The sequence below is a fragment of the Saccopteryx bilineata genome, chromosome 3 (genome assembly GCF_036850765.1).
Source record: "Saccopteryx bilineata isolate mSacBil1 chromosome 3, mSacBil1_pri_phased_curated, whole genome shotgun sequence".
Classification (NCBI taxonomy): Eukaryota; Metazoa; Chordata; class Mammalia; order Chiroptera; family Emballonuridae; genus Saccopteryx; species Saccopteryx bilineata.
The window spans coordinates 239,955,338-239,979,452 of NC_089492.1; the positions used below are offsets into that span (position 1 = coordinate 239,955,338).

Consider the following 24,115-nt stretch of genomic DNA (forward strand, 5'->3'; position numbering starts at 1 on the left):
AACTATTTGTAGACATAGAAGATAAAATAGAAGTGCAAATTAAAAATGGATTAGAGACCCTGGCCAGTTGGCTCAGTGGTAGAGCGTTGGCCTGGCATGCAGGAGTCCCGGGTTCGATTCCTGGCCAGGGCACACAGGAGAGGTGTCCATTTGCTTCTCCAATCCCTCCCCCTCTCCTTCCTCTCTGTCTCTCTCTTCCCCTCCCGCAGCGAGGCTCCATTGGAGCAAAGATGGCCTGAGCGCTGGGGATGGCTCTGTGGCCTCTGCCTCAGGCACTAGAATGGCTCTGGATGCAACAGAGCGACGCCCCAGAGGGGCAGGGCATCATCCCCTGGTGGGCATGCCGGATGGATCCCGGTCAGGCGCATGTGGGAGTCTGTCTGACTCCCTGTTTCCAGCTTCGGAAAAATGAAAAAAAAAATGGATTAGATATGGCAATAGTTTTCATTCATGTAAAATTGCTGTGAATGTAGTTGGTTTCATTGCAAAGGAAATTAAAACAGATATTTTTTAAAATTATAGAAAACAACCTGAAAATATGTTTGATTACTGACGAACCTACAATATCTTGCAAACCAGTTATTATACTTTTCTTTAAAGTTGAAGATTCAGATGATGTCAGAATAATGGCAGTATTAGAGATACTCCTGATCTCTCTGCTTGAAATTTCAACACATTGAACAACTATAATGGAATGAAGGGATCCCAGCTGGGCTTGCTGACGTGCCTGAAAGATCCATGCACCCAATGAACTAAAGCTGGGATGAGTTGCAAAGGGGGGTGGAAGATTAAATGCATTCGCAGTGGGCTTTGAAGAGGAGACAAACCTGGAGTGACTGGGTTTATTCTCTATTGGACTATGGGAGGAGGGAATCTCGGGCTGTTTGGATTTTCTCTGAGGGGTACAGAGAGGGAAACCTGGCAAGACTGGGTCTCCTTCTGCCTGGAGGAGCAGTGAGATAGAGGAGCAGAAGGGGAGATAAACCAAAGCAGCCAGAGCGCAGGGTCACAGCCAGTGTTTCCATGGTTTACCTGTAGCCCGCACTTGGCAGAGACAGGGAAAACTAAAGTGAGGCTACCCAGCCTCCCAGATCCTGCCTACCTCAACTTGTGGTACAGAAAGTGGCAGAGACAAACCCCACAACTAGTTTGCCAGAGCCACTCTCTCCTCTGAAGAACAGAGGTGCTCCACAACTGAGACATAGGGAGGAGTGCTCAGAAGCCTGAGATCACCATTTCTAGAGTTGTAAAGTCATAAAGGCAAAGCTGTAAAGCCCTCACTCACTAATACAACTGAGCCCTGCCTACATCATTGCAACAGCAACATCTCAGTGGAGAAAAGCCCAGAAACTTTACAGAGCTAATACTTGTAATATAGCAACACCTAATGAAAAAAAACACTCAAAAACAAAATTTATTTTTCCGCTTTTCTCCTTCTTATTCTTTTTTCTCTTTTGAATTTCATTTTCTCTAATTTTCATGTCTATTCTTTTTTTGTGTGTGGGTGTTTTGTTCTTGATATTCTTTGTTTTTTTAATCTTTTTTCTATGTCTTTTCTTCTTGTCATAAGTTTTAAAATTTTTATTGTATATATTTTTTAATTTTTCACTTTGTTAGTTGTTTTTTGTTAGGGTTCTTAACAATACCACTCTCAAATGCCATCAAGGAAGAAGAAATCAAATATAATGGCTACACAAGACAGAGACGTAGTTCAGAAACAAAATAAAAAATCTCCAGAAAGAAATCTCAATCACATGGAAACCTTGGAGTTAAATGATAGATAATTCAAAATTGAAGTTCTGAAAATATTCAATGAGATGCGAGAAAACACCAATAGGCAACTTAATGAGTTCTGAAAACAAATTAATGAACAAAATGAATGCCTCCCCAAGGAGATTGAAACTTTAAAAACAGAGATGAAGAACTAAATACATGGATTAAAGACTGAGGCAGCAAGTTTAGCTAACAGAACAAGCCAGATAGAGGAAAGAATCAGTGACACTGAAGATAGGCAAGTAGAGATGCTACAGAGAGAAAAGGAGAGAGACTCATAAATTTAAAAAAAAACAAAGAGAACTCTACAAAAATTGTCTGACTCCATCATAAAGAGCAATATAAGAATAATGGGTCTATCAGGAGAAGAAAGGGAGAGCCTATTCAAACACATAATGAGTAAGAATTTCCTAAGGCTATAGAAAGAGTTAGAGCCTCCATCCAAGAAGCAAACAGAACACCGAATTACCTTGACGCAAACAGACCTCCTCCAAGGCACATTGTAAAAAATTGTCAAAAATCAATGACAAAGAAAGAATCCTCAAAGCAGCTAGGTAAAAGAAGAACATAACCTATAAAGGAAAGCTCATTAGGTTATCATCAGACTTCTCAGAAGAAACTCTACAAGCCAGAAGAGAGTGGACCGAAAAATTCAAAAAGAGAGGAATTGCCAGCAAAAATACTATATCCATCAAAGTTATCCTTCAGATATGAAAGGGGAATAAAAACTTTTACAGGCATACAGAAGTTGAGAGAATTTATCACAGAAAAGCCCCACTGCAGGAAATACTCTGTTATTCGACCAGACATGAAGAACAAAACAAATATAAATTACAAGTAAAAGCTCCAATAAGGTCACAGTAAAAACAAAGATAATCTGTGACAACAATAACATAAAAGGGGAGAGGATAAAGATGTGCAGTAGCAAAGGAGGATGGAGTGCAGAAGCACTTATAACACAAAAGACTCTTGTATATATGAACATTTTTCTCTTAATCTAATGATAACCACCCACGAAAAAGCCCTTACTGAAATACATAGCTTAAAAAAAAGAAGAAACACCCTGGCCTGTGGTAGTGTAGTTGATAAAAGCATTGACCTGGAACACTGAGGTCACCAGTTCAAAACCCTGGGTTTGCCTGGTCAAGACACATAGGGGAGTTGATGCTTCCTGCTCCTCCCCTGCCTTCTCTCTTTTTCTCTCTCCCTCCACTCTAAAAAATGAATAAATAAAAATATTAAAAAAATAAAATAAAATAAAAATGGGGGAAAGAAGTATGGAATATCACCAAATAAAAACAACTGACAGAAACAAAAAAGAGAGCCAAACAAGACACAGAGCTACCAGAAAACCAAACATCAAATGGCTATAGGAAATCCTCAAATATCAATAATTACCCTAAATGTAAATGAACTGAACTCACCAATAAAGATACACAGAGTAGCAGATTGGATCAAAAAGCAAAACCCAACCATATGCTGCCTTCAAAAGACACATCTAAACTGCAAGGACAAAGGTAGACTCAAAGTGAAAAGTTGGAAATGATTTTCCATGCAAATAATATCCAAAGAAAAGCAGGTGTAGCCATACTAATATCTGATACCACCAACTTCAAGACAACAAAGGTAACCAGAGACAAAGATAGACATTTCACAATTATAAAGGGGACATATAATCAAGAAGACATGACACTTCTTAATATATATGCACTGAACCAGACGGCACCAAAATATATAGATAGCTACTAACTGATCTAAAAATAGAAGCAGACAAAAAACACAATCATACTTGGAGATTTCAATTCACAACTGACAACTTTAGATAAATCATCCAAACAGAAAATTGGTAAGGAAATATCAGCTTTAAATGACACGTTGGAATTAAAGGGACATAATAGATATTTACAGGACATTTTATCCCAAAATATCAGATTATACATTTTTCTCTAGTGTACATAGAACATTCTCAAAGAATAGACCATATGTTGGGCCACAAAACTAACATCAACAAGTTCAGAAAGACTGAAATTATAACAAGCATATTTTCTGACCACAAGGCTTTGAAATTAGAATTCAACTGCAAAAAGAAACTAAAGAAACACACAGAAATGTGGAAATTAAACAATATACGTCTAAAAAATGGGTCAAAGAATAAAAGCAGACTCAAAGATATATATAGACAAATGAAAATAACAACATGACATATCAAAATTTCTGGGATGCAGAAAGCAGTAATAAGCAGGAAGTTTATATCATTACAGGCTTCTATCAAGAAACAAGAGAGAACCCAAATAAACAATATAACATCACATCTTAAGGAACTAGGAAAAGAAGAACAAAGGCAACCCAAAGTCAGCATAAGAAAGGAAATAGTAAAAATGAGAGCAGAACTAAATGAAAATAAGAACAAAAAAAATCATAGAAAAAATTAATGACTACATTTGTCTTTTAATCAATTCATAGTAGCCTTAAATTTTAATGAGATAAAAAGAGTAACAACATGCATTGTGAGAAACTACTTCAGATATTTTAAACTAGTACTGGATTTACTACATTAATCTAAGATCTACCCAAATCTCTAAAATGATGAGAAATATGCTTTTTACCTTCTAGAATCACTAATAATACAGAATTAAACAACATTTTCTCTCTCTTTTTTAAAAATGCATTCATTTTAGAGCAGGGGTCCCCAAATTATGGCCCGCGGGCCACATGCGCCCCCCTGAGGCCATTTATCTGACCCCCGCTGCACTTCCGGAAGGGGCACCTCTTTCATTGGTAGTCAATGAGAGGAGCACATTGACCATCTCATTAGCCAAAAGCAGGCCCATAGTTCCCATTGAAATACTGGTCAGTTTGTTGATTTAAATTTACTTGTTCTTTTTTTTAATATTGTATTTGTTCTGGTTTTTTTTTTTTTTTTTTACTTTAAAATAAGGTATGTTCAGTGTGCATAGGGATTTGTTCATAGTTTTTTTTATAGTCCGGCCCTCCAACGGTCTGAGGGACAGTGAACTGGCCCCCTGTGTAAAAAGTTTGGGGACCCCTGTTTTAGAGAGAAGAGAGAAAGAAAAAAGAGGGAGACGAGTAGGAAGCATCAACTCCCATATGTGCTTTGACCAGGCAAGCCGGGGGTTTCGAACCAGTGACCTCAGCATTCCAGGTCTAAGCTTCATGCACTGCGCCAGGACAGGTCAGGCCAGAACTAAATAACTTAAGAACAAAGCCCTTAATCAGAAAAGCCAGAGTTCACATGGTGATTCTGCCTTTTTCTTGTCTCAGTTCTCCTTTTTGTAATACAGGGAATTAAAATTGCACCAACCTTCATTGGGTTCTGTAAAAGTTAAGAGAAGAAATGAACTTTGTCAAATATAAGTTGTCCATAAAGGTGTGGGTTTATTTCTGGGTTCTCTGTTCTGTTCCATTGATCTATATGTCTGTTCTTATGCCAGTACCAGGCTGTTTTGAGTACAATGGCCTTGTAGTATAACTTGTTATCAGAAAGAGTGATACTTCCCACTTTATTCTTCCTTTTCAAGATTACTGAGGCTATTCGTGTTCTTTTTTGGTTCCATATAAATTTTTGGAATATGTGTTCTATGTCTTTGAAGTATGTCATTGGTATTTTAATTGGTATTGCATTGAATTTATAAATTACTTTGGGTAATATAGACATTTTAATGATGTTTATTCTTTCTAACCCTGATTATGGTATATGCTTCCACTTGTTTGTATCTTCCTTGACAAAGAAGGTAAGAGCATACAATGCAGTAAAGACAGCGTCTTTAACAAATGGTGTTGGGAAAATTGGACAGCTACCTGCAAAAAAATGAAACTGGACCACCAACTTACACCATTCACAAAAATTAACTCAAAATGGATAAAAGACTTAAATGTAAGGCGTAAAACCATAAGCATCTCAGAAGAAAACACAGGCAGTAAGCTCTCTGATATCTCTCGCAGCAATGTATTTGCTGATTTATCTCTATGGGCAAGTGAAATAAAAGACAGGATAAACAAATGGGACTATATCAAACTAAAAAGCTTCTGCACAGCTAAAGACAATAAGAACAGAATAAAAGGACAAACTACACAATGGGTGAACATATTCGACAATACGTCTGATAAGGGGTTAATACCAAAATTTACAATGAACTTGTAAAACTTAACACCAGGAATACAATCCAATCAAAAAATGGGCAAAAGAAATGAATAGACACTTCTCCAAAGAGGACATACAGATGGCCAATAGGCATATGAAAAATGCTCAACATCACTAATCATTAGAGCAGGGGTCCCCAAACTTTTTACACAGGGGGCCAGGTCACTGTCCCTCAGATCGTTGGAGGGCCACACTATATAAAAAACTATGAACAAATCCCTATGCACACTGCAATTATCTTATTTTAAAGTAAAAAAACAAAACGAGAACAAATACAATATTTAAAATAAAGAACAAGTAAATTTAAATCAACAAACTGACCAGTATTTCAATGGGAACTATGGGCCTGCTTTTGGCTAATGAGATGGTCAGTATCCGGTTCCATATTTGTCACTGCTAGCTGTAACAAGTGATATGACGCACTTCCAGAGCCGTGACGCATGCGTCCCGCGTCACCAGAAGTAGTACTGTATGTGAGCAACGCTGCGCTTTGCAGCACCGCCACATACAGTAGTACTCCAGGAGCACAGGATGCACCTCTCACTGACCACCAATGAAAGAGGTGCCCTTCCGGAAGTAAGGCGGGGGCTGGATAAATGGCTTCAGGGGGCCGCATGAGGCCCACAGGCCGTAGTTTGGGGACTCCTGCATTAGAGAAATGCAAATTAAGCCACAATGAGATATCACCTCAGACCAGTCAGAATGGCGCTCATCAACAAAACAACACACAAGTGATGGCGAGAATGTGGAAAAAAGAGAACCCTTCTGCACTGCTGGTGGGAATGCAGACTGGTGCAGCCACTGTGGAAAACGGTATGGAGATCCCTCAAAAAATTAAAAATCAAACTGCCTTTTGACCCAGCTACCCCACTTTTAGGAATTTACCCCAAGAACACCATAGCACTGTTTGAAAAGGAAAAATGCACCCCCATATTTATGGCAGCATTGTTCACAATAGCGAAGATCTGAAAACAGCCCAAGTGTCCATTAGTGGACAAGTGGATTAAAAAGCTATGGTACATATATACAGTGGAATACTATGGGGCCATGAAAAAGGAAGAAATCTTACCTTTTGCAACAACATGGATAGACCTGGAAACTATTATGTTAAGTGAAATAAGCCAGGCAGAAAAAGAAAAATATCATATGACCTCACTTGGAGGAATCCAATGAACAATGTAAACTGAGGAACAGAACTGAGACAGAGGAGAGATCAAAGGAACCAGAGGAAAAAAGGATAGAGGGAAAGGAGATGATAGGATGGGATAAACCTGAAGGGAAGGGGGGAAGGCATTATCAGGTAGGGGGCAAGGGAGATGTTGAGGGGAATATGGGGGAGGGGTGATGCATTCAGGGCAATACTAGAATCTATGTAAACACAATAAATTAAAATCAATAATAAAACAAAAAGAGAAGGAATGCATTTAAAAAATTTAGCACTGCCTCTCAATTCCCAATACTACATCTTTTTATAATTCAAATGAGATACAACACAATAGATTACTCAGGGACGATGGTCTAGCAAGATGCAGATGACCATTGGTTACAATGCTATATAATGCTGGGGGGGGGGCACTGCTCTTTGAGAAAGGAAGAATGTTGCACACACAGCGGAGGCCCCATGACTGTTACGTAGACGAGACTGACCACTCAGCCAACACCACATTTTTCTGTTGGCTTTCCAAGTTGTGATATAGGCTACAGACTATTTTAAGAGTCACAAAATGGGGTGACTCTAGCTTTACATATGGGAAGATCACATTCAGGACTTGCTTACAGTATTTATTTTAGTCACGTTAGATCAACCAATCTTTTAATTGCTTTACTGAGATATAATAGGTATGTAATAAGTCACATTTAAAACATAAAATTTGGTATGTTTTAGCACTCATGAAACCATTGCCACAATAAAAACATTGGTCAATGAATTTATTTTTGCACTTTTAGCTATTATAAACCTATCTGTGTTAAAATTGTATAAAAAATTTTTTATTTTCAATTTAGAAATCCGTTACCCGATTTTCTATTCCGTAAACTAGTGTTTCTACAATGGGATATTTTATTACGTGATGTCTCTTAGGGCATAATTATTGCATTAAGAAGTATACTTTATAAAATTAATTCCATGTATGATAATAATCTAAAAGAGCCCATCTAAGATGACAGAAGCTTTTGACTGTAAATGAGTGTCTTATCTGTGGATGCACAAAAGCTAGTGGTTTATTTATTACTGTGCTATGTCGCTAAACTTAATCTCAGTCTTTTCACTAGCAACGAGCAGAGAGTAAAGGGTCAACAGTTGGGGCTAGTGTGGTAGCAAAGGCCCTCAGGAGGAATTTTGTAATAAAGCAGCTACAGGTACCTGGGTCAGTCATTTAACTTTTATGGTTCCAGTTTTTTTTCTTTTATTAAATAAATATTACTATACAGTAAGATCTGAGTTTACTTGAAGTTGTATGTATTTATTCATGCTTTTTATGTTTAATGGTTCTTAATTAAACATATACCCCTGCAAAATTACAAGATTTAGTTTTGGCTACCCTGCAGGTAAATGTTACAAAAGGAATGTACTTCCTCTGTCTTAAAGAACACAGGAGCCAGACAAGACACAGCTCTATATGCCAGCCCAATCAATTGTACACTTCCTGTGCCACCAACATGGTTCCTTCTGGCTGCTTCTCTAACCTGACAAATCGCTCCAATTCCCCGCACAGCACTATGGGCTCTCTCTTCCCACACATGCAATGTAGGGACGATTATAAATAAATCCCATAGTCATTTGACAGCACCATGCCCAGGGCTGTGCATTTTCTGGGACTAATTGCTTAGGGAAAGCCAATATTTTATTAGTGTAAGTCTCATTCCAGTCTACATAGTAATTATATGCTAATGTTTTTTGAAATTAATTCAGAATCCCTCCCTCCCATTACATTGCAATAAAGGGCAAAGAAGCTGAGATTTAATCACATTGTCATTGTCTTCTGGGGGCTTAATGTAAGATTTCTTTTTTTTTTTTTTTTTTTTTTTTGCATTTTTTTCTGAAGCTGGAAACAGGGAGAGACAGTCAGACAGACTCCCGCATGCGCCCAACCGGGATCCACCCGGCACGCCCATCATGGGGCGAGGCTCTGCCCACCAGGGGGCGATGCTCTGCCCATCCTGGGCGTCGCCATGTTGCGACCGGAGCCACTCTAGCGCCTGAGGCATAGGCCACAGAGCCATTCCCAGCGCCCGGGCCATCTCTGCTCCAATGGAGCCTCGGCTGCGGGAGGGGAATAGAGAGACAGAGAGGAAAGCGCGGCGGAGGGGTGGAGAAGCAAATGGGCGCTTCTCCTGTGTGCCCTGGCCGGGAATCGAACCTGGGTCCTCCACACGCTAGGCCGACGCTCTACCGCTGAGCCAACCGGCCAGGGCTAAGATTTCTTTTATACATGAACCAGGCCATCGATTCACAGAACTTGCTGACTTCTCTCACTGCAACAATACAGTCCCACAGCAACAAAACTGCTGGCAAATGTCCTGCCAAAAATCAGCCACCACCAGGGCTCTAGCAGAGTAGTTTCTGACTTAAAAGAAGCTACAATGTATGTTCGACCAGTCTCTTTTCTACCTCCTATAAATTAGCCTCAGTTTAGGGTTTAAAACAATACAGATCAACTATAAATAAAAGGAGGCTGTGAGCAAAGTAACAACCTAACAATAACAACAAAGCAATAATGAGAAGTAATAGGAGCAAATGGTGGAGCTGTAAAAATAATCAAGACAGGGATCACTTTACCTCAATTGAGGAGAGCAATCACAAAAATAAACGGAGTGTGGGTGGATAAGCAAATACACAGATGTGCTCTAACCTGGAAATCTAGTAAGTATAATCTAAAAACCCACCCTTTGTGCCCCTACATCTGGCAGTGTCCTTCTACCACCTAATACACCCACCACACTAGCCAAAGAACAGCTGCAGTAACACTGGCTTTACCTTTCCTGGCACTCATCCTGAAATCAATTTCTTCTTCTCAGTTCAAAAGCACACTGGATTGAATACAAGTGCTATATACAAATTCCTCACACATCACAGAGAAACGACTGAAATTTTTTTCTCAACTATAAAAAGAAAGCAGGGAATGTTTCTCACAGGAATTTTCCCCCTTGTCATCCCTGACCTAGAGCCAAAAGTCACATGAGAAGATGGGTAATAACGGCTTAAGAATCCAGTGTGTGCATCTGCTCATTCCCTCCGCCTTTCAGAATGCTTCATGGAGCCGCTGAGGAGTAAGAAGACCACTTCCCTGGGACATCCTTTCGGAGACAAATGCATTAATATAAATAAACTAAAAAGAACACAGATCCATGCAAAATATTATTTTATAAATGTCACGGGAAATGTATTAAGGTATTACTGTGTGCGGGATACTAGGGCAAAACTTGACACTGTCCTCTCTCATTAATTCTCACCACACCCTCTGAGGTTGCTGCCATACAGTCACTAGACTGTAAGCTCTATGAGGACAGGTACCATGGAGTCTGTTCATCAATGTAAAATCAGCCCCCTGTTCAAGGACTCCCTCCAAATGACAGACGCACAGTGAGATACCTGCTTAATGAATAAGTAATTTCCATTTCATAAAGGAAACCGAGGGCCATGTGATGTTAGAATGTGTTCAAACACATTTTTATCTTGTTATTTTATACAAGAGAAATTGAAGGGAGTGGAGAGCCATTAACTTATTGCCATGTTTAGTCTTCTTTCTCTTTTCATCTCCAAATGAAGAGTTGCTGAATAGCAACAAAAGGGCCAAATTCAGCAAGTCAAGGGAAGGAGTAGGAGGGGTCCAATATAGCGATTTGTTAATATCTGTGTAAACCCAGAAGAGCTCTCCTAGCCTCTAGCCTGGGCAACAGGTATCTGAAGTTTCTGTCTGTGAGGGAGGAAATAACAATCCAATTAACAGTGCCAGGTGCTCTGTTAAACTCTTTCTACAATGCAACTAATACCAAAAGAATTGATACAAGTTAAAGTAGGTTTTCTAAGTCCAGTGCTCTATGCTCTTGTACACAGTGTTGACCTTCGAGTATGGCCTGCGAGACACTTACTACTCTGCAGACACAACTCATTTGTATCTAATAAAATGTCAGACAGAAAAATAAAATACCAGTGCTCCTTTTGGTCTGGATCCCATGGGCCATTTCATCCTGGGTCTAGTAAGATAAAGAGAATACAACTAGAATCTTCATGTTCGAAATTATAGCCTTTGGAACATTTGCATATACCATGCAAGGCAGAAAAATCTGTGTGCAGGCACGTATAACACAACAAAGTGATTAAATATACATGATTTCCTAAAGAACAGAGTATCATAAATCAGAATTCTCATGGATCTAAACAAATAGGGTTTGGTTGAAGTACCATGGGGAACACAGTATACTTCAAGTGGTCAGAGCATGGATCTTAGGTCTAGCAAGTCTGGGTTCTTATTGAAACGTAGTGATTTTGTTCTGTAATATTAGGTAAGTTACTTATACAGTTTTCTTATCCATAAAATGAGGATAATAATAGTATTTACCATCTAGGGCTTTTAAGAATATTGAATACAAATGTGTGAGTGCATAGGTAGAGTGCTATTAATAACTCAGTAAATTAGCTTTTGTTTTCATTAATATCACCAGCCCTGTCACTTTAGTCTCATCTCTAAGGAAGTCTATAAACATTAGCCAAAGGAAATGAACTTGAAGCAATGAATTATACTAGTTAATATATACTATCACCTTTGATTTTTATTCATTTGATGATTATGCTAGTCAGTGTTTTCATGATGCTATATTACAACAGAAGATGAAAAGAAAAGTAATTCCAGACCCTGGCCAGCTGGATCAGTGCATAGAAGGTCAACCCCACATATGGACATCCTGGGTTCAATTCCCAGTTAGGGCACACAGGAGAAGTGACCATCTATCTGCTTCTCCCCCCCGCCCCCCAAACCTCTCTCTCTTCTCCTCCCACAGCCAGTGGCTCAGTTGATTGGAGCACTAGCCCTGGGCACAGAGGATAGCTCATTGGTCCAAACATCAGCCTCAGGCACTAAAAATAACCTGGTTGATTCAAGCATCGGCCCAAGACAGGGGTTGCTGGGTGGATCCTGGCTGGGGTGCATGTAGGAGTCTGTCTCACTGTCTTCCCTCCTCTCACTTAAAAAAAGAAAAGTAATTCAAAAAGTGACATTTTTGTGGAAATAGGATTTAGATGAGGAGAAACTATCGGGTTTGGAGGAGTAAGGTGATACTAATGGTCTCACAGTTGTGTCTGACCAGCTTTGGCTACAGATATTATTAGGCAAGTCAAATTGTGAACAACAGTGAATTGTATTCTGAGTCTGAATCTGAAGAGGAAATCATAAACTCATTTTAAGTAAGCATTCTGACTGACATTTGGTGCTTCTGTGATTTAACTCCCCTTGATGACCAAGTATTGGAGCATTCTCTCCAGGAGGTTGAGAGCACACTAGTTAACAAAAAGCTAAGAAGCCAAACAGCATGCCAGTAAAAGAGGTTACTGTGTCTGATACCAACTGATATATTAGTTGTTGCCATTATTATATTTTTCATTTTGTAGTGCAATAATCTTGTCATGTCTGTTTTTTCCTCTAGATTGTGAGCTATTTATATGAACTGAATGTATTCATCAATTTTTCTGTGTCCAATTCTAAGAGATATTAAAAAAATATTAGCTGCATTCCATATCTTTACTAAAATTGGAACAATACAGAGAAGATTAGCCTGGCCCCTGCACAAGGGTGACACACAAATTTGTAAAGCATTCCATACGTTTACTAAAAATATATTAGCTGAATGAATAATTGAACAAGTAAATGAAGATCAAACTATGTTAAACTCAGAACAGACCCTGACTTTAAGTTTAAGAAAATATGAATAGCCTTTCAGTTTATTATGAAATCATCCAGAGAGTAATTAGCAGAGGATCAGTAACCTCCTTCGCTTCTTTTATCTCTATCCTGTTCCTAAATAAGGAACTTATAGAGCCTTAACCCACATCATCAATTTCACAGATATTAACCATTCTTGACAATCAGATCACAAGATTTCACTGGCTCTATCACCTTCCCAAGAAACTAAATGACAACAACAAAAACAAATGTCATAATTATAGTTAATTCAAAACCCAGATCATTTTGATAAGTACTAACAATATAAGATTAATAATCAAATTAGTTTTAAACTTTTTAAAATTAATATTAAAAACAAGCCTTAGTCTTTTAATATGTTTCCATGAGATTTTACTTGAGTGCCTAAATTATTTTGAGAGATTAGTTTTTACTCAAGCAACAAATAACACTTGCAAGCAACAATATGACTTTTATTTTTGCCTTGAAAAAATTATTTTGAATAGTTGAAGAAAATATAATTTGTCAACATTCTTCCCCTTCACCTCATTTTATTGTACACTATCCCCTGTACCTCTTCATCTTACCAGAAGAGAAATAAAAATATATATGCCCCTTACCTCTAACAGTTCATCTCCAATTCTCATTCGTCCATCCGTGGAGGCGGGTCCTTCTGGGTTAATTCCCACCACAAATATGCTCATGCGTGACCTGTCTTTATTGCCAGCAAGACTGAGTCCAAGTCCATTCTTATCCTTTTCAAGTTCAATAATGTGCAATTCTCCAGGAAGATCTGCATATCTTTGCCTAATTTTTTCTATTAAAAAAAAAAAAGACAAAAAGAAAGTTAAATACAGTAGTTTGGGTTCGATTCCTGGTCAGGACACACAGGAGAGGCAATCATCTGCTTCTCCACCCCTCCTCCTTCTCTCTCTCTCTTCTCATCCCAAAGCCATGGTTCAAACGGTTTGAGAGAGTTGGCCTGGGCACTGAGGATGGCTCCATGGCCTCTGCTTCAGGCACTAAAATGGCTCAGTTGCTGGAGAGGGGCCGCAGATGGGTAAAGCATCACTCCTAGTGGGTTTACTGGGTAGATCACAGTTGGGGCACATGCTGAAGTCTATCTCTGCCTTTCTGCCTCTCATATAATTAAAAAAATACACTGGTTAAATTTATATTACAGAGATGCCAGTATTTCCCTATCCATACTGTGATTACTCTACAATGAATGGTCCCTTTTTGAGAATGAAGTACTTGAGATCATTCATAGCCTTATGCATAGGATACAGTTAAAAATTATTTTATATCTAAGAAAGTTAGTTCACCCACAAAACCTTCCCTAATTGCTCAGTTTCACACTGGCCTAGACTTTCCATGTGCTATTTTCTCACATAAGATGGACAAAACAATGTGGTGGAAACCCAGGCCTCCGTGCATTTCCTCCAAAAAACTGGGGTGGGGGGAGACAAAGAATATTTACTAAGCGTGAGCTATGTGCCAAGCAAAGGAATTGGTCTTTGAGATATTCTGAACCACACAAACATGGTTCCTATTCTAATGGATTTGCAGTCCAGTTGAAAAGAAATCAACAATTCTAAATAATTGCATTTTTTTAAAGTATACAAAGAGAACAAAATAATATTGAGTGCTATGTGAGTAAAAACAAGGGAACCTAAGAACATTGGTTTAGAGATTAGCTCTGAATTCAATTCACAAATCTACCACTTATTCAATATCCAATAATCAACATATTATTTTATATTTATGGAGTTCATGTGTGAAATGGGTATTGGATTACCCCCTGCATGGATGCTGGAAAAATGAACTAAAGTACATGTGAAAGAACTCAATGATTCATGGCTTATAGGCATCCTGTAATTATTTTACTCAATCTTCTGTCTCACCTTGCTACCTCTATTTTATGGTAAAATTACCTATTTTATATTTTAAGATTTGAATGGCTATGCGTCACTTGCATTGATCTGTGCAACAAAATCACCTAGCAAACGCAAAATACAAGAAGAGAGAAAATAGCAACATAAGACCATCTATTAATGAAACAGAAGCATCACCACCAAACCAAATAAAATAATAAACTAAACGGAAGTACTACCATAAACGTCAATGAAAGTAAAACATAGTTCTCTGAAAACATTAATAAGATAGGCTCTGCAAAAAATAATCAAGGAAAAATAAATTTAGTATAAGAAAAGGAAACTAACTGCAGACAGATTTTTAAAATAACATTAATAGTACATCAATATACTAAATGTTGATACACTTTAAAATATAACAAATTTCTCAAAAAATTTAAAATGCCACTTTTAGTACAAGAATAAATGTAATACTGTAACAGACTAATAATTATTAAAGAAACTGAAATGATCAAGGACATTTCCTTTCAAAAATATCCCAGTCCTAGATATGTACATTTGAATTCTATCAGATTTCAAAATAGAATCAATTTTTATCCCATGTAAAGCTGTTCCAAAATGTGGAAAATGTACAAAAAGTTATCTGCCCCTCCCCCCTTTTTGGTGACAGAGGCAGAGAGAGAGAGACAGAGAGAAGGACAGACAGACAGGAAGGGAGAGAGATGAGAAGCATCAATTCTTCGTTGCGGCATCTTAGTTGTTCATTGATTGCTTGTTCACTGATTGCTTTCTCATATGTGCCTTCACTGGGGGGGCTAAAGCAGACTCAGTGACCCCTTGCTCAAGCCAGCAACCTTGGGTTCAAGCTGGTGAGCCTCGCTCAAACAAGATGAGCCCGTGCTCAAGCCGGCGACCTCAGGGTTTTGAACCTGGGTCCTCTGCATCCCAGTCTGATGCTCTATCTACCGTGCCACTGCATCTACCCCATTTTTTAAGGCTGGTATAATTCTGATACTGTTTCCAAAATAAAGACAAGTCAGGAAAAGAAAATTGTAGTCTTATTTAAAATCACGGACACAAAAATTGTTTTTTAAAAAAGTATTTTAATTCAAGAGTCCATTAAAAAATATTTAATTTGACCTCTATGATATAGCCAAATATTTGATCATTATCTGACATAAGAAAAACATATTCGTACATTTCAATATGACAATACATTATAAAGAAGGGTATAGTCCAGGAATGCAAAGATAGTTAACTATCAGGAAATTTTTCAAGGAAAATCACATTCATAAACTAAACTAGAAGAACAGAAAGATCATATTAATAGATGAATAAAAGCATTCTGAGAAGGTACAACATCTACCTAAGATTCTTCAAAAACCCCAAACTCTTGGTGAATTGAAACAGAAAGTACTTTCTGAATTTAAATTTAGAAATAAAAATAATGTAACATAAAAGTTATTTGCACTATTTAAAAACCAACAGGGAATATACAGAGAACCCCAATAGAAATCTGGTCAAAAGACATAAAAAACTCCAAAGGCTCACAGACATGTGAAAAGACACTCAAATTCATTAGTAATTATGGAAATGCAAATTAAAATATCAGTTTACACTTATTAGACTGGCAAACATCCAAAAATTGGATCATTAAGCCTAGTGAAGACAGGAGGACAACAGAATCCTCACACACTGCGGTGGGAGTGTTGAGTGGTGTAGCTATTCTGGAGAGTAGTCTGGCACTACTTAATCAAATTAAACATACACAAACTCTATCAACAAGCAATTTCACTCTTGGGTATATATATCCTAATGAATTCTTATACAGGTCTCAAGGGGCAACTGGCTGATGTTTATTACAATGTGATTTGAGATGGCAGGAAGCTGGGAATAATCTGGGTGTCCATCACTGGAAGAGGATATATGAAATCTGGTGAATGAACATAACAGTGTACTATCAGCCGTGAGAAGAAATTTATTGTATGTATTGACAGAGAGGGATTTTAAAACAGTGCTGAATGTAAAGGAGGAAAACTAGAATGGGGTCAATACCATTTATACAAATTAAGATTACTGCACAAAAACTCACACTATATATTTTGGAAGCAAATATACAAAGACACAAATTTAACACATTATAATGATTAACTATAGTGGAAGGAAAAGTAGAAAGTAAGGTGCAAAAGGGTCAGAATTCAGTTCAAATCCCTAGCTAAAGCACTGGTTCCTTGGACGAGTCACTGAACTTCTACAAACTGCAGATTTCTTATTTATAAAATGAGGTTGCCTGATCAGGCAGTGGTGCAGTGGATAGAGCGTTGACCTGGGATGGTGGGGATCCAGGTTTAAAACTCCAAGGTTGCCGGCTTGTGCACGGGCTCACCAGCTTGAACACAGGGTCACTGGCTTGAGTGTGGGATCATAGACATGACCCTGTGGTTGCTGGTTTGAGCCCAAAGGTCACTGGCTTGAAGCCTAAGGTTGCTGGCTTGAGCAAGAAGTCACTGGCTCAGCTGGAGTCCCCTGGTCAAGGCACATATGAGAAAGCAATGAACAACTAAAGTTCCACAACAACCAGTTGATACTTCTCATCTCTCTCCCTTCCTGTCCCCATTTCTCTCTGACTGTCTCTCTCGCTATAAAATGAGGTTGTTACCTTCAAAACAGATGTTACTTAAAAATGCCTGGGACATTGGGTCTAAATAATGTTAGGGGTAAAATACAACTATGATTTTGTTTCCATAGCTTAGTTATGCTGAAGTTTCAAGTTAGTATTGAGTTAGCAACAAAGCAACTCTTTTCTTAACTTTATTTATCTTGAGGAAAATTCAGACTTGTAAAAGGGAGCAATGGTTCTCCCACAATGGCATGAAGAAGGCACACAGTCCTCCAATGAGAATCATTAGAGGAGGGGCTGGCCTCATTCTCTCCCAGGTTCTCATCTCTGAATTTTACATATTAAGGAGTCTCCAGGACAATCACTGCAGATTTGGAAGAATTACACCACTGGATCTAGTGTTTGTCCTATGGGACACAGACCACTGAGGTGGCTTTAAAATTGCATGCTATTTAAGTGTGGAATTAAAACCCTTTAACCCTTTGTATAGTTTCAATTTGAGGAGATGAAAAAAAGTTCTGGAATGGATGGTAGTCACAGTAGTACAACAATGTGAGTGTACTTAATGCCACTGAACTGTACACTTGAAAATGGTGTAAATGGTAATTTAGTTGTGTATATTTTACCACAGTAAAACAAAACAAAGAAACTCCTATCCATAGGCTTAAAAGACCTTCAAAAATTGGTTCTCTTATCTATATCCCACTAAGGGACTAAATTATAGATTTATTATCCTGAATTTTTGAAATCAGCAGCCCTATTTTTCTGGCCAATGTTTTGTAATATCACTACTATAATCCCATTTATTCAATTAACAAATATTAACTGAATCCAAATTCATGTCAGGTTTGTGACATAAAGGACAAATTATTGAATTTGTTTGTAAGGACCTTAAAATCAATCATTGGGGACAATAATACATATGATTAATTATAATTTAAAGAGATAAGAGCTATAATAAAAATATCAGCAACTGAAGTCACCCATCTATTCATATTTTACTGAGCTGTCAGGAAAACCACCAATGTCTGCAAACTACACTGAGTATTTTAGATATTCTAGTGAACTCTTAACCGATTGGTTAAAATCTTCAATGCTTAACGCCAAAAACCTCATTTTAGTTGACATTTCCAATGATCCAGCATCCAACTTCCTCCAACTTGATTTGCCTGAACACGAACAAATGAGTTACTTAGCTTTCCTTGATGTATTTTATTATTAATTATTATTATTTATGGGAGGAGAGGGTAAGCTCAACATAATAAAGCTCCGCAAAAAAAGCAAACCCTGTTATAAATAATGCTGCAATGGACATTTATAAAAATAGTCACAAAGATGTAAAGTACAGTATAGGGAATATAATCAATTATATTGTAATAACTGTGTATGGTCAGATGGGTACTAGATATGGGTTGGTCACTTCATAAGTTATATTAACGTTTATTCACATAGTTTATTCACACTATGTTGTACATCTGAACATAATATATTATTGTATGTTAACTGTAATTGAAAAATTAAAAAGAAGCATCAACTCTTTGTTCCACTTTGTTGTTCCATTTAGTTGTGCACTCATTGATTGCTTCTCATATGTGCCCTGACCGGGGACTGAACCCAGGACCTCAGGGTGCTGGAACAATGCTTTACCTACTGAACCACCCAGCCAGAGCAAGTGTCTTAATCTTTCAATATAATTTTTCATTTCATGCTTAAAAATCACTCTATCAGATAAGAATCATCATCTCTGCATTCTAGGTGTGGGAAATAAGATTCTCATGTTAAATATTGCCCAAAGGTCACCAGCTATTGAGGTAATAAGGATACAAACTCAGTTTTGTATGTCTTCACAGTACTATCTGAAAGTATCTTTTTAGATTTATTTTTACTTCCCTATTGTAGAATATAAACTTTATGAGGTTCCTTGTAAATGCAGCTCACTGCTGTCTTCTGTATCTAAAACAGTGCCAGGTATATATTAGGTGGTTAATGTGTGCAATATTTGCCTGTTGAAAGTATAAAAGAATGGTTTCTAAGGTTTTCTTCAACTGTTATGCTATACTATTAAACCAATGCCCCAAAAAATGAGACAAAAAAGTGACAGAGACCTAAAAGCATTAGAAACAAAACACTTTCAGAGATAATGCATTCGTTCAGTTAAAAGAAGTACAAGAATAATTTCTCCTTTAGATTTGGATTCAAAAGTAACAAAACCCATTAAGACCTTCAGAAAAACAAATAACAAAGTATACATTTTCTTTTAAAATTATCTCTATTAAACCGAAGAAACTTGAAAAGCAAAAAGGTTTATCTTTATCATTTTTTTTCAATGCATCCTAACACAGAAAGAGCAATAAAACAAGAAAAGTACCAAATGCTTGTAACACATATGCTCTTTAAATAATCTTCAGTTAAATTTTTATTGTTAAGGTTTTCCAACCTCTGAATTCAAATTATCCTACAATTTTTATTTAGACTCAACTAGAAGAGGCTTAAAAAATGATAGGGTCTAACTCTTAGAAAGTTTAAATGCTATGTTTTCACCATATCATGGAATCAGAGACTTTTAATCCAGGAAAAACAAACCAAGAAATCATATAAAGCTACCTTCTCTTAAAGCACCCTCCTACCTTGGACTTCATTTTATTTTATTTTGTTATTTTTTCTTATTTTAAATTAATTATTGAGGCACAGGGAGCCCCTTGGTGACACCCATTACTTTTTACTGATGGCTCCAAAACCTTCCTAAAAGACAAATCTGATGAGCTGTTTCAGTTTTTAATTTTTCTTCTTCACAACTTCTGACACTGCTGGCCACTTCCTCCTTGGAGACCTTTTGCTTGGTTTCCATGACCTCTAGTGTCTCTTCACCTCTTCCCATTCCCTGTAAGTCTTCTCAAAGTTTTGTCCTTCATTGACTGCTCCTGTATTATATACATCATGTCCTTGAGTTATGGGCTTGGTGTCTGTGAAGCCATAATAGATTCCTTGCACTGATCGACTGACTGAGTTACTCACACAGTCATGAACTGGATCTGTGCATGAAGCCTCATAACAAATTCTCATGACTCAACCCTCAGTGTCAAGGTCATATACTTAAGGGAAGCCTTCTCTCAGCTTCCCGAGTCCAACTGAAGTTCAACCTTCTACCTGAAATATCTTATACCTGAGGTACCTGGTATTTATCCAGCTCTAGAGCTATTCCCATTGTTAATTATTGTCAGGAATGTCTGCCCTTCCCACTAGACTGAGCCTTTGGAGATGGGTACTGTGTTCTAGTAATTTTTTGTATCCCTATAATATCCAAAAAAGAGTCTATTAATGTTTACTGAATAAATTAAAATGCGTCATAAGCTATTTTACAGTGCATGATTAGTATTCTACAATCAGAAATAAGCTTATCTTTACAAAACTCCTTGGGAGAAAGAACACTGAAGAACACTCCATTTCATAAAGAAAGGAAGAAGACTATAAAATAAAGATCCTGTATACAGTTATAAAGCTAATCTATAGCAAGAAACTAAAGTCTTCTAATAAGTGGTTCAATTCCTTCTCTACAAAATCATGTTAAATTTCTCCAATAATATTTTTTTAATTTTTAAATAGATTTTATTTATTGATTTTAGAGAGAGGAGAGAGAAGAAAAGAGGGAGAGAGGAGCAAGAAGTATCAACTTGTAGTTGCTTCTTGTACGTGCCTTGATCAGGCAAGCCCAGGATTTCAAACTCACGACCTTAGCATTTCAAGTCAACACTCTATCCACAGCTCTACCACAAGTCAGATGTCAATAACAATTATATTTTTTAGCGTGCACACATGCGAGAGAAACAGGGAGGACAGAAAGAGACATAGGAAGGGAGAGAGATGAGGAGCATCAACTCATAGTTGCAGCACCTTAGTTGTTCATTGATTGCTTACTCATACGTGCCTTGACCAGGGGGGCTTCTGCTAAGCCAGTGACTCCTTGCTCAAGCCAGTGACCTTGGGCTTAGAGCAGGGGTCAGGAACCTTTTTGAATGACAGAGCCATGAATGCCACATATTTTAAAATGTAATTCTGTGAGAGCCACACAACGACCCGTGTATGTTAAGCATTATCCAATAAAAATCCAAGCTGTAAGATTGGCTCTAGCCGCCCACAACCATGAACATGAGCAGCAGGATATGAATAGATTGTAATACATGAGAATATTTTATATTTTTAATGTTATTCTTTTTTTTATTAAAGATTTGTCTGCGAGCCAAATGCAGCCATTAAAAGAGCCACATCTGGCTCGTGAGCCATAGGTTCCTGACCCCTGGCTTAGAGCAAGCAAAGTTTGGGCTCAAGCTGGTGAGCTTGCATTCAAGACGGCGGCCTTGGTGTTCGAACCTGGGTCCTCAGCATCCCAGGCCAACACTCTATCCACTGCATCACTGGTCAGGCGTCAACATTTTAAAAAATAAAAGTGACTTCAAATTTTGCTCCTTAGTTAAGGAAGTTATCTTTAGAATTATCATATTTTCGCACTGACCAGGCAGTGGCGCAGTGGATAGAGAATCGAATTGGGATGCTGAGGACCCAGGTTCAAAACCCCAAGTTCACCGCCTTCAGCGTGGGCTCATCCGGCTTGAGCCTGGGATCATAGACATGACCCATGGTCACTGGCTTGAGCCCAAAGGTCATTGGCTTGAAGCCCAAGGTTGCTGGCTTGAGCAAGAGGTCACTCACTCTGCTAAAGCTCCCTGGTCAAGGCACATATGAGAAAGCAATCAATGAACAACTAAGGAACTGCAACAAAGAACTGATGCTTCTCATCTCTCTCCCTTCCTGTATGTCTGTCCCTATCTGTCCTTCTCTCTGTCTCTGTCTGTCACACACAAAAAAAGAAAATCATCATATATTCATAATACTTCCTTATATAAAAGAAACATTTCAAAGTTTCCCATGTCATTGAATCTTCCCACACCTTTGCAGACACCTCCATATGCAGATGAGTGGATTGGTACTTAGAGAGATGAGGTAAGATTTGGCCAGTGTTTGGATCCAGGTTCTGTGTTCTCCTAATCACACCATAGCTATTGCTTAGACTGGTAGAATTTTTAATAATGAGTCTCCCTTAAGGGACATGAAACACAGGCATAGTTTCCTTCTATTATTTGCCAGGCAGGATACCTAAAAATCACCCTAAGAGCCTGTAAAATAGAATTATAACTAGGATCCACCAGCTGAGATTCTGAGGCATTGAGTTGGGGGTAAGGTTTTGGAATGGGGTAGAATTCTCTTTGTAATAAGGTTCCTTAGATGATTTTCATGGGCCGCAATAATAATATAAATAATAGCTGTAAATAATAGCTTAATCTCCCATATAATATAAAAACTTTTTCTAGAGCAATCATGACAGCCAACCATAAAGTTCACAGATAACCAAAATTTCATGCAGGCGTTAAATATGCCTTTCACAAAACTAATCTCAATAGACCTATCTCTCTGGCAACACAATTGCACTCAGGATTGAGTAAGAAATTTGTTTTGACTATACAATAGCTTGCTTCAGAATCTCAATCTCAACGTCTTCCTCCTCTTTCTCCTACCCTACCACATATAGCTGCCTCCCTCCCTCTCAAATATCAGAAGTTTCCTGTAATTTCCATTACCAACTACTTCTGCTCTGCAGGGATAATAAAAGGTGAACTAAAATTTCAAAAGGTGAGAAGGAAAACACAGTTAGTGTGTGGAGGGAAAGCAAAACTGAACTCGCATCTTCGAAAAATCAACACACTGCATGCCAGTTTGTGAACTCAGAATTGAAGAAAGAATTCACAGTATAGCTCCTCTGGTGTACAGCTGAGTCAGCACCACCAGTTCTGCAGCATTAGACATGAGGCTCCCTCAGACTGGGACCCCACACTGCCTGGCATTTGCTCTCAGGGCTGCTGGGAGTTGTTACCATGGCAACCAGTGGGCGGGGAAGGGAATATGTGGGGGTTCAATTTCACTAAAATATATTGAAGTAGGATAAATAATATTATTTTATTTGAAGCCATTAAAATTCTCCTCTAAAATTAAGAAAAATAAAGTCCAAAGAACTGATACTTTGTTTCCTGCACACACTCCAACATATATCACTACTAAATTTTAGCAACAAAATATTAAAAGTGTTAAAATATTAAAAGTGTTATAATGATCCACAATCTTACTATATACCCATTACTGATAATGCCAAGAAATATTTGTAATAAACAGCCAATCTTTATACTGATTTTTATTGACTTTTACATGTGTAATTAAGTGACAGTAGTTCACATCCTAATCTAGGATGCATTTCCATTTCTAAATAAAACTCAGAGGTTAGGAGATAAGAAACCTCTTTATTTTGGCACCAGGATTTACCCAAGTTCCCCAGAATAAACATCAACCTAGAAAAACTAGAGAGAGAGAATAGACTTTTGACTCAGATGAACAAAACGGTTGTTTTGAATATGGATTTTCTAGCCCCATGACAATATTACCTTAAGAAAGGAATCCCGGGCCCGTTGGCTGAGCAGTACAGCATCAGCCGGGTGTGTGGAAGTCCTGGATCTGATCCCCAGTCAGGGCACAGAGGAGAAGTGACCATCTGCTTCTCCACCCCACTCTTCTCTCTCTCATTCTCTTTTCCTGTCCTGCAGAATGGCTCAAATGGTTTAAGCAATTTGGCCCCCAGCACTGAGGATGGCTCCATGGCCTCACCTCAGGAGCTGAGATAGCACAGTTGCGGAGGCAGAGCATTGCCTAATAGGGAGCTTGCCGGGTGGATCCAGGTTGGGGTGCA

At 38.1% G+C, this 24,115-nt stretch overlaps 1 protein-coding gene and 1 non-coding gene across 11 annotated transcripts in view; one reads left to right on the plus strand and one right to left on the minus strand.

Moving 5' to 3' along the window:
• The window catches only part of PATJ (PATJ crumbs cell polarity complex component), a 418,144-nt gene that overhangs the window by 164,033 nt on the left and 229,996 nt on the right, over positions 1-24,115 (minus strand). For all 10 annotated transcript variants that reach the window (XM_066269036.1, XM_066269031.1, XM_066269034.1 and 7 more), the window contains one exon: positions 13,452-13,648. In XM_066269036.1, coding sequence (XP_066125133.1) covers positions 13,452-13,648 — 197 coding nt within the window. The remainder of the gene's footprint in view (positions 1-13,451; positions 13,649-24,115) is intronic.
• LOC136332688 (U6 spliceosomal RNA) lies at positions 12,651-12,758 on the plus strand. Its single transcript, XR_010730853.1, has one exon. It is a non-coding gene; the product is annotated as a U6 spliceosomal RNA (small nuclear RNA).